We start from the raw sequence: 13,954 nt of genomic DNA, 5'->3' as shown, positions 1-13,954 counted from the left end.
AGGCTAAACACAAAATAAAATGGTAGTCTTTATTCGGTACTTATCACGACGATACATTTTCTGCACAATTATATTGTAGCTAACTTAGAGAAACACAAGTCCTAGAACACTGACCATTATCACATTTAATAACAGTTAATCATAGTAGTAAACAAGTAACTTGGTTAAATCTTTGTGAGACATTATTTTAAACTGAGTTCTTACAGAATGCAACAAGTACCATCAGACTAGTGTTTTATGTTCTTTTTAATGTATTCATAAACTTGATTTACTTTTTCACATCAGAATGGTGACTTTTTCAAAATTCAACATCTCTAAATTGTTTAGTTAATTACAAAGTTATGGAAGGAACCATCTGTGGTGAGTGTGGTACAGATATCAAAACTTAGTTCAAAAGCATTCTAATATATAAACTATGCAATGATAATTATTGTATAGTTAAACTTGTGCTAAAAGAACTGAAACATATAAAAAACAAGGTTGCACATAATCAGATCTGTGTGAAACATAAAACTAAGCCACTGTTCCTTACAAGACTTAACATGACAATGAAATGGCTGTTATGTCTGGTGCCAACAGTAGAATGCTACGAAACTTCACATAAATGAATAAAGGTTTACTACTGTGCATTTATTTATTGAAGGGAAACGTGTGATTACTACTCTTTAATCGTTTAAAACAAAAAACAGTATTGCAAAGAACATTATGTAACTAGCACTGGGGTAGTAGCATAAATATTTAATGCAGCATTCTTATATGCACATATCTAAGAGCAAAGATGTTTCATATATAACCACATGAAATGTTAAGATGTTATTAAATGGTCAGTTCAGATAACTGGATAATATTGTTAAAACTATACTAGGATGTCAAACACATTCATGGAGAGTAATTCAAAACTATCTTCTTTTGAAGAAGAAAAAACATGTTCTACAAATAAGGTAATATACACAATGTGGTAAAACCTTTCAATCTCACACTTTATTAAATGAATTCTTTAATGTCTACAAATCTTGTACCTGTACAAAAAAATTTGTTCCAAAATAAATGCAATACTATCAAACCATTTCTTTACAAGTTGGGGCATTGAAAATAAACAAACACTTAAACCTTCACAAAAGTGATCATATGTATCAGACACACTCCTGTGCTAGACTGAGATTTTAAGATGCAACTGACCTGCCATCTGGTGATGGTACTTTTCCAGGGTTCTTTGATGTAAAAGTCATAAGCTTTCTTCTTACAGAAGGCATAACAATATTTACTAACAATATAAAAAACAGTACAATTGAATTTCCCTCAGTTATGTAGACTTTGCCAAGCTTAATATGTGTGCTTAACCAAGCTGCTAAGAGCTGTAGATTTATATCACATAGACACCTTGGATGGTTTATCTTGATACAAACACTTCTATAAAAAAAACATTCACCTAACAATTAATTATTAATTTTTTGTAGCATTTTTTTCTTTGTCACTTCTTGTCTGCAGATTTCAAAACTGTCTTGTAATATACACTGAAGAAATAGTACAATATTTTGTTAACACACCTGCTGTCAAGTTAGATCAGTATTAATATCACCTGTGGATGTATCAGAAATTTGACCATCACTACAATACCCACTGGTTGCAACTGATGTTTCAGAGGACCTCTTGTGTTTCAGTTTCCACGGTTTAAAGAATTTCAATCGGGTGTGAAAAACCGATTTTCCTGATGTATGAAGGGAAGACACTGATGTTCCTGGTACTGGAGACATCTCTCGTTTGTCACCACAACTGGATCCGTTGTCATTCTGTGCCTGGACATCAGAAGGATTATTTTTCGCAGATAAAGGAACAGACGTTGCATATGTTGGAGGTCTGGAATTCGAAACGCCGGCTGTTCGCTTACAGACGAGGTAAATTCTCTTCCACCTTCTCCTTTGATGGAATGAATTAACCGATGCCACACCCAATCATGAATGTACAGTTTGGTGAAGTCAATCTTGGAGAGATAACGCAAAAGGTGAGGAATATCGCAGGACTTGTATATGACTGGAATCAACTTTCGTTGCTGTTGTTCTAGAAAAATTTTAGTAGTCAGCTAAACATTACAACACATGATTTGTAATCAAACATATAAATCTTTCTATTGTTTAGTACACTACCCTTGTTTATTGACAAAACATGTGCTTTGTATTTCGTCACACCAACAACGAAAATTGTAATCAGTTGAAGATCACAAATTAATACTTACCGACTGCTAAGCTTGTAGCATAACGAGTTTGAAATTCACATTCAACACTTTTCAGAAACTCTGGTGACAGCACAATCAACACCCTGTTGCACCTATTGATATAAGCGTGCATTGCAAGTTAAAAAAAAAACTAGTAAGACTACAGCAATAGAATAATAAAAAATAACCAAGTTTTTTAACTTTAATAATATAATATATATACACATGGTAAATTTAATAATACATCATAAAACAGAAAGGTTATTATAAAACAATAGTTGTATGTATATACATAACCATAAAGTTTTAAGCCATGAACAAAACATTAAAATTACACAAAATACGCTGCATATTTTTTAAAAAGATCCTAGGGTACAAGCTACAATGTGAGATTATAAAATGTATCCTAGGTTTTGGAGGTGACTGAAGAAGTAGGACCCACCATTATGGTGGGTATACACTATCAGTCCTAGCCTCCAATTCACTATTCTCACATAAGAAGATTAGAAATTACAAAAGCAAGATGTGATTGTTCAAGCCCACAATATTCCACATCTACAATACCCTTCACTGCTTGCTGACAGTTGTGGAAAGTTGACTGCTCTCCCATGTTAAAATAATAATAAGATAAACATAAAAAGATGAAAAATAAATAAATAAAATAAAATGAAAAATAAGGTACTGACATCTGGTGGTAAGTAAGATAAAACACACATACACAGGAAAAAAGATATGCTTCTTATGTTGGCCTCTTGTTTAGAAACAAACATTTTAATCCCACAAATACTTGTCGAAAGTCTACATAGTTTTAACATCTCTGGTATTTCAATTTCACGTTTTGCAACAAGTCGCATAAAGGCTTCACCATTAAATTTACATCATGTTAAATTTACAGTTTCAGTAAACTACAACACTGACAGTTGGTCAACAAAAAACAGTTACATTTGATTGTACAAGTTCTACTTGTAGAAAAAAAAACCCACAAAATTAATAGTTTTATTTATGTTCCATAATCTTGTATATAACTGATACTCTTATTTGTTATAAATGAGTAATCAATAAGTTTTTTTTAAAAGGTGAAATGTGCAACTACCATAAAGTTATTATAAATGTTTTTAAACAGATTTACAAATGTCGATAAAACAGACCTTTCATCAATCAAACGAGCAAATGCTTCGTATTCCATCTGCCCCAGCAAGAGGTCTCGGTCTCGGATAAACAGTCTGATGCCCTCAGATTCCAGTTGTCGGGAGAGAATGTGAACACATTCTATATCTTCATCCGTATAACAAACATACGCATCATAAAGACTGACTTCTTGTCCTAAAACAACAAAACGTTTAGATTTCTTTAATAAACCCAGAGACACATTCAGTTTTATATTTGCAGAATTCTACGAAACCTTTCAGTCACTATATAAGTAATATACAAGCCTTAAGTAAAGTGACAATTTCTAAAAATACCTTCACTCTTTTCCACAAGAAACACCCAGATGTAATGTTAAAAACTTATTTTCCTCTTAATAGTAAGTTTAATGTTTTTTAGATTTTAGCTAATATGGTTTTTCACAAAAATCTGCAACATTTATATTTGACTCTCTTAATTCAAAACCTGAATAATTATTACCAATTTTACTTAATACAACTAATAACTGTGGAGGTTCTGAAAACATACCTGAAGTTACTTTACATTAAAGTTGCATGTATTACTAGTTATAATGAACTTCCAAAACTATAATACATAAGACATGTTCAGATGGCTAAATGTTTAAATATTACACAATAATAATGTAGTGTTATAAATACCTTAACTCTCAGCTGTGTAGGAACTGGGAAGGGGGCACATTTCCCCCAATAATTTCTAAACAGCATGCTATTTCATACATATAATTAAATCAATGTTACTAGGTTGGTGTTTTAAGGCCAACGAACTATTATTGACAGTAGCATTACATTTGGCCAGTTCCAAACATTAGTAATTTGTATTCATTTTTAGAACTAAGCTGCTGTCTATTTAATGTATTTTGTAAGAATTGTCTTTGAGTAAGGCCTTTTCAAGAGGTTATATTTAAATTGTACTATGGTGTTATTATTTTTAGCAAATCCAGCTAATGATATCATTTTAAAATAATTATGTATGTGCATACACTCACACACACACAGAATCATAAAAGTCAAGTGTTGGTGAGTCAATCTCATGCTCAATTTCTCCAAATTTCGTGAGTTACACAAGTTCAATTCCACTTTTTCACAGATAACACTTTTTCATTTTTCCTTCCATTTTAGTTTAATTCATTTGCTAACATAGGTATAAATAGCTCCTTAGGTTTGTCACTTTTTCTTCTTTATGAAATCCTGTAAAGGAGAGTTTTTATACCTAGGATTTATCTGTCACCAAGTAAAATTAATTTGAATGATGGTCCAGCATCCACGAGAAATGTGGTTTTAGGAGAACTACTGCAATAAATAGTTGACAAAAAAAAAAAAATTGTGATCAGTGAATGCTGGGAAAAGACACCCTTTTGATAACTGTTTTTTGAATTCCTCACAAAGCTGCACGAGGTCTATCTGTGCTAACTGTCCCTAATTTAGCAGTATAAGACTAGAGGGAAGGCAGCTAGTCATCACCACCCACCATCAACTCTTGGGCTACTCTTTTACCAACGAATAGTGGAATTGACTGTCACATTATAACACCCCTGTCGATGCAAGGGCGACCATGTTTGATGTGACGGGGATTTGAATCTGCGACCACAAGATTACGAGTCGAGTGCCTTAACCACCTGGCCATCTTTAGATAAAGGAGATATTACTCATTATAGGCTTGGGTTTCTTCAAGTTAAGCCTTTTATTTTTTTTTATTATGTTTCATGAAGGATTAAACTTTGGTAGGCTTTACTTTTCTGTCATTTTTGACATGCTTTTACACCAGTGTATACATTTTTATGTATAAAAATTTAAACGTATTTATACATTATAATAATTGCTTAAATACATTGTTTGTATCCATAAGTAAAGAATAACCCACATGTGTTATCTTCTTGGTTGCATTTATATGTGGAATTATGAGAATATAAATGACGCTTTGACAACATAATGAACAAAATAATTAAGAAATAACAATAATACCTTTATAATCATTACAGGTCACATCATCAACTGTCAAATGGTCAGGGTGATCTGCCGGGAAAGCTGACCGGGCACAAGAACTCACTGATAAAATAAGTTACATATAAAGATGTGCGTTTTAGCTAAAACTTTACAATCAACACATGACAGAACCTGTTAAAATACTGGGTCCATTTCATACACAGATTTTTACATATCTACAGGGTACATATTTAAGAGTCATGTTGGAAGACCACATGAATAAAATTCTTAAAATACTTGAACATAAAATATTTTTTGTGATTCAGACACTTTAAATAAAACAACTAATAATAAATTACGATACTGTTGCAAAAATATAACAGAAAATACAGAATTTCCCATTGGAAGCTACAGTTTCATATGTAAAAATAGAAACTTGAAAATTATTTTCAGTCAAAAGGAAAAAACATACTACTACATTTTTTGTTTGATTAATTACTACAAAAAATAATTATTTTCTTTAACTAGTTTAAGCTTTTCTCTATATTGAAAGATACAATCATAAACAATCTTTGTAATTATGAAAAGTTTACTGTTGGTCAAAGTTTTCAAAAGATAAACAGTTCAACAATATTTGCATAAACTATATGTTGTTAAACCACTCTATACAATTACTAAAGACTGTTTAGTCCTGATATGACTGGAAAATGCGATATTGTACTCTATTCGATAACTTTTCAAATACAACTTAAAACATTAATGTTTACTTATGACATTTTTTTTTTACAGCATCTCATACCATCAACACTAATCACTACACATTTTTAATGTTTGTTCAACAAATGATTTCTTTATTAATAGGCTAAGAATAACAAAAATAAAAAATGTAGGAACTTTGTACCTTCAGGATCTTGTAACGGAGATTCTTTATCACACCATTTCTTCTTCCTCTCCAAGTAATTACGTGCATCAATTTCTGATAATCAAAACAAACAAAAGGATTCAAATAACAAAGTGAAACACCCATTATTCAAGTTTTGATTATATAGGTTGGAGGCAGCATACCTCCATCTTGGTGGGGTAATAATCAGACATAATTGAAAAGCAATAAATTTCATATTAATGGTCTTAGACTGATGCTCCAAGATATCAGGATTTAAGTCCTAAGAAGACAACACTTCCACTTTAACATCATAGTAGTAGGACAAAATAAGGAACCATTAACTTCAGAGGTGAAAACACCCAATAGTGACTATATATAATTAATTTTGGGGAGTTAACTCTCTCCCTTGGTGGTCATTCTTTACCGTTTACAACCATATCTTTTTTTCTTTATTGTTTTATTCTAGGAGGTCTGTCGACCTCCATGGATCATGCCCTGGGTCAAATGGGCAGGTCTTTGTTGTTGGAAGAGGATTCCAGCAGCTGAGGACATGAACAAATGATTATTTTGCATCTTGGGAGGAAAAAGTTGTACCCAAAGAAATGCCTGTACCCACAACCAAAGGAAGTGGATCCTGGGGTTTGCTGGAATGTATGTTAAGGACAGAGATGGGTGTTGAAGTTTATTTATCAACTTTTTTACTATGGAGATCAAAAGACTTTTCATTTGGCTTGAAAACTATTCTTTTGGAGGCACAGAGAGATCTGTCTGTACTCCCACTGTAATAGTGGCACAAAGTGCAGCAGCATACATCTGAGATGAAGTGGTGGACAGCAACTTTTGAGCCTCAGGGTAAGTAATGTTTTAAATCATTTTCAAATGCTGGACCTCTTTTTCTTCCAACCATTTAGGGCAAGAATGAAAGAAGGACGGGTGAGAGCCATTGCAATTGACACGAGGTTCGTTTTACACCCATTGGCATTGTAGTCCTTGATAATGTATAAGTCAAGGAACCACAACATGATGTCTTTGAGTAACTGAACTGCTGACACTGGAAACATCCAAAAGGGTTTAGAACATATGACCATACCCTGCACTTAAGATAATATGCCTTGATGGTGGCAGGTGGACATGTTGATGTAAATATCAGAATGAGGACATTGATTGGCATCATAATTCCATCTTTGCAAGTGAAGATACCCCTCACTATAGAAATTCTTTGGGTGGAGAAACCAGCAGGAATCTCCGACTCAGGGATGTTCTTCAAATACCTCTCAACAAAAATTCATTGTGACAAATTCAAAGTAGCATAAGGCATAACCTCAATAAGTATATCCCCAATCACCTTTGAATGCAAGAGGAGTTCAATGTGTTGATATGTGGATTTTTCCACCAATATGTCACCAGAGCAAAGCTTCTTTACTGACTCTGGAGAGCTAGCGAGTTCTGCTGGTCCCTTCTTAATGAAAAACAGAGACATCTGCTGAAAGAAAATGTAGCTTAAGAAAATGAGGTACATGTGTTACAGATGTTGAGATTGCTGCTCAGAATCTTCAAGATGTGGTTGTTTACCTATGAACTGTCTTTTTCACTATTTAAGTTTTTATTTGGAGGATCCATGATAAAAAAAAAGAACATTTCAGTGCCCACTGACCCCACCCACAACTGAGCCATACGAGGGGAAGCACTACAATGCCAAACAAGGACACTGCAGCAACACCAGGGTTTTGTGAACACTATACCCAAACACCAGCATCAGATAAAATGTACACAACACCTACTGAGAACATCCAATGGTGGTACATGGCCTAGCCCATGTGGACCAGCTGATTGACCCCAGGGGGCCACCCAAGGCTGCCCGTCTACAGAAATTCAAGGTCAAAGTGGTGTGTTAGGGTCAAACCCTTCAACCACCAGGATCCTTTCCTCCCCTTCATGGGTCACCATGCACAGCAAATATGTGGGTGGATGTTTAGGTCCTTCCTAGGTAAGCTGAAAGAACAGGACCTTCCCTGGGAGATCCCCTCACTATGTACAGGAATCCACACCAAGGGGGCCAAATTTTGGAATCACCTATCAGCCATAATTTATTAAAATGGAATTTCATGGGTAGCATTTTCTATATTCTATTTACAAGATATCAATATCTAATTATTCCTACATATTTCAGAATTAAAGAACACTGTGATTCCATAGATAATGCAGGCATGTGAACAACTTTTTATACCATAAAATGACGTAATTTTCTCACACCAATTTGTTCAACATCACAAGATATGCATGTATCAAGAAACTAGGATACTGTAGTACATTTTTTGGGAGAAATTAAAATAACACAAAACTCAAACCTTAACAGTAAATCAGTGACAGGTGACAGTGAACGCACTTTGACCAACGACACTATACGAGGTAGAACTGGCCTTAGGGTTTGCCAGGCCCAAAGGATTTACAAAATTGTCTTCTGTAAGTCAAATAACAATTGCTAATCAGGTTACACTTTCACTGGTTTACAAAAAAGCACCAACTCACCCATAACTTTTCTGTTCAGTTATCACACAATCACCAGTGTTATTAAATCAACCCTTGCAGGTATAATTAAATATATATACTCTTAAATTGGACATAAAATATAACCCATACTATCTTACTGGATTTCAAGCATGAGGCCCAAAGTATCTGTTCAGTCCTAAGGCTGGCTCTGACAGATGTAACAAAACTGTTACAGTAAAACCCCACTATATCCAATTGAACAAAGAAGGAAACACCAACTAAACAAGAAATTATTGATGTCTGACATTATACCTAGAAACTATGAAAGATAAAATAATATAAATCATAACAAAAAACAGTAATACGTAGAGACAAAGTAAAACAGGAAACAGGATAATCATGGGGGAGCACAAGTCATATCTACAACAACTTCTGTATGTAAAATATATGGAAGCACAACAGAAAGGCATTCAATCACTAAATGTTAGAAAATCATAGGATTTAACCACAGTATTTTGTTATCTCAAGGGGTAATCTACTCAAAAAATAATAAACCTGTCTCTTCACCATTCAAAATGTAATTAATATTTGTACACCCCCAATGAATCGTTGATTTAAAACTCAGAATGTTACATTTTCATAATGCATTAATATATATGTATATAGAAGTTTTCCAAGAATTTACAGCAAATGCAGCAGTGGAACATACTGTAATCAAATATGATACATACACTCTTGCCACAAATTACAGCTCCATGAACAGAAATAAGTGGTCAAAAACCATTTTATCCAACTTATACATTTGTAACAATGATTAAAAACAGTGATACTAGTACTAGTTACCATGGAATCACTAAACATTTTAACTAGCTAAGTGATAAAGTGGAACTGCTAAACGTTTTAACTAACTAAATGATAAAGTGGAACTGCTGAAAGTTTTAACTAGCTAAATGATAAAGTGGAACCACTAAACGTTTTCAACTAGCTAAATGATAAAGTGGAACCACTAAACATTTTCAACTAGCCAGATGGCAAAGTGGAACCACTACACATTTTCAACTAGCTAAATGATAAAGTGGAACCACTAAATGTTTTAACTAGTTAAATAATAAAGTGGAACTGCTAAACGTTTTCAACTAGCTACTTGATACAGTGGAGCTGTTAAAAGTGTTCAGATAAAGGGTTAACTGTTCTATATTGTTTTAATAATAATAGACATTTTAGACTTAAAAAAATATTTCTGTCTGTACTAAAATACAATTGTAAGCACCTTTTATTATCAGGTGGAATGTTTTGGGTACACAGATGTCACTTGTTTATTTGTTAGCAGGAAAAACAATTATATACATACATGTACACTACAGACAATAGTAATATAAATAGTAATTATAAACAGAGAAAAAACATAATAGCACAAATAATGATAACTTCATAGAGCTGTGTCTAGCACAGGTAAAGAGCAAACCATAACAGTAATGCCACAGTTAGCTTAAATGTCCATTAATTAGAAAGGTAGGAATATATAAAATAACTTGAAAATCAAATGCCATAAATTTAGATGTGGGTGGAGGGGAACATTATTACCCCAAGAAAATTCCCCTTCTGTGGCCGTGTAATTATTTAACAGATAAACATGCAAGATATGCTATTTCATTTTTTATAACCCTAACTATCATCACTTTAACTTTAAAAATATTCCATTTAAAAGAATTTAAAAGCAACGTTCTACCACAAAACTTCTGCTGCTAAGTCAAGTTTTCAGCAGTCCAACATTAATTGAAATTAGCAGAAAAACATCCAAATAAAAGCTATTATGCAAGCACAACCAACATTACACAAAATTTTTTCTTTTGGACACAGTATTAACAAAATATTAAAAAATTAATAGTTCAGTATATTTCACTTATGTTTTCACATTATACTTAAACAAATATATATTTTGTTTACCTGCATACTGTTTTACATCGTCAATGACATCCGTTCGTTCAATTTCTTCTAGAAGATCAAACAACTTTCCAACAGTATTAGCCGGCTGAGAGTCCGTCCACTGAATTAATAATTTTGCAAAAGGATCCGAGGTCATTTGAAAGTTCTGGATATCCCAGTAATCAAAGTTCATTAATTCAGCTAGACCTCTAAAATCACGCATTAGTCCCGTTAGTGTAGTTAATTCTTGTATGGGATTCAACATCCTTGACAAAATCCCACGAGTTCGAAAATTCAGTGCTCCAGCTGGTATTGTATGAAAATCTATCCTGGTGTTTGATGCCGCCATCTTGGATAGTTTATTTTTTTTATAAGATCTTCAAAAACACTTGAGTAGTTAGAAATTCTGAAATTAAGAATTCATTCAGTATTTGGTTTGGTATCAAATATTAGATACAAAACAAGACTGTTATATATTAAACCATCCCAACCAAAAATATACAAGCTCTAATATCACAAGTAGAAAATTAGCCAAAGCATATAACAACCCATCAGCTTTACATTAACAATAATTGAAATGTTCTAAGAAATAATGAAATATGATATGAACACTAATTGTTAAATATGGTGTATTAATGGTGAATTTCCTGGAAAATAAAGGGTAGATTTAATGTTCTTACTCCTACTTACGAATGGGTGTAATGATAGCCTTAATATAACAAACTTTCACTTATTTTTCATAAGTATTTGTTATTTATGTTTAAAATAATCTCATCAGCTCTTCTCTCAACCATTCCTAGCAAGATAAAAAAATGTTATATAAATTAAATATATCTCATATTTAACCTAATAACGATTATGAAAAAGATGACAAATGTATTATTAATAAATCACCACAATAGTGTAGTTTAGTGTGCTTACTGATAAAGAAACAAGCGTATGGAATGTCTTGAATTACACAAGAACGCTAAAACCTTCAAAATTCGATCGATCAATTTAATCATAATTATAACAAGAACAGTTACTAAGTTACAAATTTGATCGGTAAACTACTTTAAAATGCTTATGTTAATATTAACGACAGAAATAGAATTCAATCTTTAAATTTAGTTTGATAAATACTGCTATAGCCTAAGTTAATACCACCCATTTCTGTTACAGTAATTTGTACCGTCCAAGTAGGCCTAACATTATCTAGCTCAATCTTTAAGTCTTAAAAAATTCTTTATTTTATTTTACAATCGAGGTATCATCTCTGAACTACGCTTCTAATAATATTACGATTTAATAAATGGTTATTACCCAAGGTACAGTGTAAAGTTATTTTATCTTTACCATTTTACTTCGGACCACCATTACAACACATCTAACAACCATACACGTACTTTAACACTAAAATTGCAACACTATTCACACATCGACTTCGCAACTCTCAACGATACTCGTATATTTCGCAATTGTATGTCTGGAGGGATTTTCCGCGTAAAAACTAGTTCGTGCGTCATACGCCTACGCAATGTGACTTTCTTTTGAAGATCCTGTTAAGTGAACAACCTTGCAATTTCTAATTCCTTATTTGTTTAGTTGTTCTAATAAAGTTAAATTGTTGGATTAGTTGTTAAGGCTAGAATTTTTGTAAAACATTTGCTGCTTTATGACTTATATTATAATTGTGTTGTTGTTTTTTTTTTATTGGTTATAAGTGGAATTAATGCAACTGTATAATTCCCGGTGAGACAGCATCAGTTCATGGACTTAACCACACTAAAATACTGGGTTCGATACCCGCTGTTAACTCATCAGACAGCCTACTGTGGCTTTGCTCTAAAAATATACAAACAAAGCGTCTATGCATTTGATAGTAAGAACCTTTATGAGGTTAGATGTTAGAGACAGCTTGAATGGGTAATGAAGAAAAGTATATTTACAAGCTTTCAAATTCCATTATTGGGTGTGTTAGTGAAAACGTAGCTCATTACCCTTAAAAAGGACATTAGGCCGAAGTTATACGTTAAAACATAAGGTTTTTGATTAAGACATAAGAATTTTACTCGAGCTCTTCATTGGATGAAACCACAACATAAACTTAAAAATACGTTTAAAACCAGGCCTGGCATGGCCAAGCGCGTAAGGTGCGCGACTCGTAATCCGAGGGTCGCGGGTTCGCGCCTGCGTCGCGCTAAACATGCTCGCCCTCCCAGCTGTGGGGGCGTTATAATATGACGGTCAATCCCACTTTTCGTGGGTAAAAGAGTAGCCCAAGCGTTGGCGGTCGGTGATGATGACTAGCTGCCTTCCCTCTAGTCTTACACTGCTAAATTATGGACGGCTAGCACAGATAGCCCTCGAGTAGCTTTGTGCGAAATTCCAAAACAAACAAACGTTTAAAACCTGGAAATCAGTAGAGTGAAAAAAATCATAAAATTATTCCCATATAGTTACCAGAGAGTGCATCAAATATATTGTGTAGACCTAATTATTCATTACACCTACTTTATCTACGATATGCAAATTCACAAAATTTGTAATATTTTTGGGTGATCTGATTTCCGTTTAAGTATCTTATACTTGGATCTGCTAATAATAGCAGATACGAAAAGAAACTTTGTGTAGTAGTTCGTGTTTGAAAGTTTAAGTAGATCTTATATCACAAGTTATGTGTGAGAAATTACGAAAGTTGGCGAGTTTAGTAAAATGAACACAACTGTTATTATTAAACAAACAAAATGAAAATGCAAAGTTACGTTTTTATGGATGTATACTTAGGCCCGCAGTTTCTTCTATCTCTCATGATAAGTCTCTGCAGAACTAGAAAGAAAGGTGATTTCAAACTATGGTGTTTACTTGAAAAACTTCTTATATAACTGAACCAAAAAGCATGCTTGGATTCAAAAGGTAAACTATGTTTCTTTATTCAGTTGCCAGAATTACATCGAGACACTTGTATAATACTTTCACAGCATTGTTCAATTGTAGCATATAGATATCATCAATTTGACCAGAAAATGGAATTACAGTCATTAATCCTTCCTGGCAGAATAGGTATTATCCATTACAGAAAATAAAGAAATAAGATAACCCCATTGTTTTTCTGGAACACATGTCTATGATAAAACAGCACAAAAACTAAATAAACGGAAGATTTTGAACATTTCTATATAACTAATTCAAGTGGAAAACATATGATATGCCTGCAAAATACACACAAAACACTCCTTTTTCACCCCTTATCTATCTCCTCAATCTGACAAGTAAATTTAATTTTAAAAATAATAACCTTTAAATTCGTGCCATTCGTCCCAAGGATTGTTTGTTTGTTTTTTGAATTTCGCGCAAAGCTACACGAGGCCTATC

At 33.1% G+C, this 13,954-nt stretch overlaps 1 protein-coding gene across 4 annotated transcripts; it reads right to left on the bottom strand.

Annotated features, from left to right (window-relative positions):
* Positions 1 to 15: 15 nt before the first annotated feature.
* Positions 16 to 12,075, bottom strand: Myd88 (myeloid differentiation primary response protein MyD88). Of its 4 annotated transcripts, none has more exons than XM_076448807.1 (7): positions 11,936 to 12,075; positions 10,622 to 11,006; positions 6,203 to 6,277; positions 5,341 to 5,424; positions 3,361 to 3,535; positions 2,234 to 2,325; positions 16 to 2,058 (listed from the first exon to the last, which is right to left on the bottom strand). In XM_076448807.1, the coding sequence occupies exons 2-7, from the start codon at positions 10,947 to 10,949 to the stop codon at positions 1,682 to 1,684; spliced, it is 1,131 nt and encodes a 376-aa protein (XP_076304922.1). In that variant the 5' UTR covers positions 10,950 to 11,006; positions 11,936 to 12,075; the 3' UTR covers positions 16 to 1,681. The 4 variants fall into 4 exon arrangements, with proteins under 4 accessions (XP_076304922.1, XP_076304926.1, XP_076304923.1 ...); XM_076448811.1 differs by having other exon boundaries at positions 11,986 to 12,050; XM_076448808.1 differs by having other exon boundaries at positions 11,903 to 12,040.
* Positions 12,076 to 13,954: the final 1,879 nt, after the last annotated feature.

The sequence above is a fragment of the Tachypleus tridentatus genome, chromosome 8 (genome assembly GCF_004210375.1).
Source record: "Tachypleus tridentatus isolate NWPU-2018 chromosome 8, ASM421037v1, whole genome shotgun sequence".
In the NCBI taxonomy this organism is placed as follows: Eukaryota; Metazoa; Arthropoda; class Merostomata; order Xiphosura; family Limulidae; genus Tachypleus; species Tachypleus tridentatus.
The sequence above is the reverse complement of the archived record's forward strand: the minus strand, read 5'-3'. Positions and strand labels throughout refer to the sequence as shown.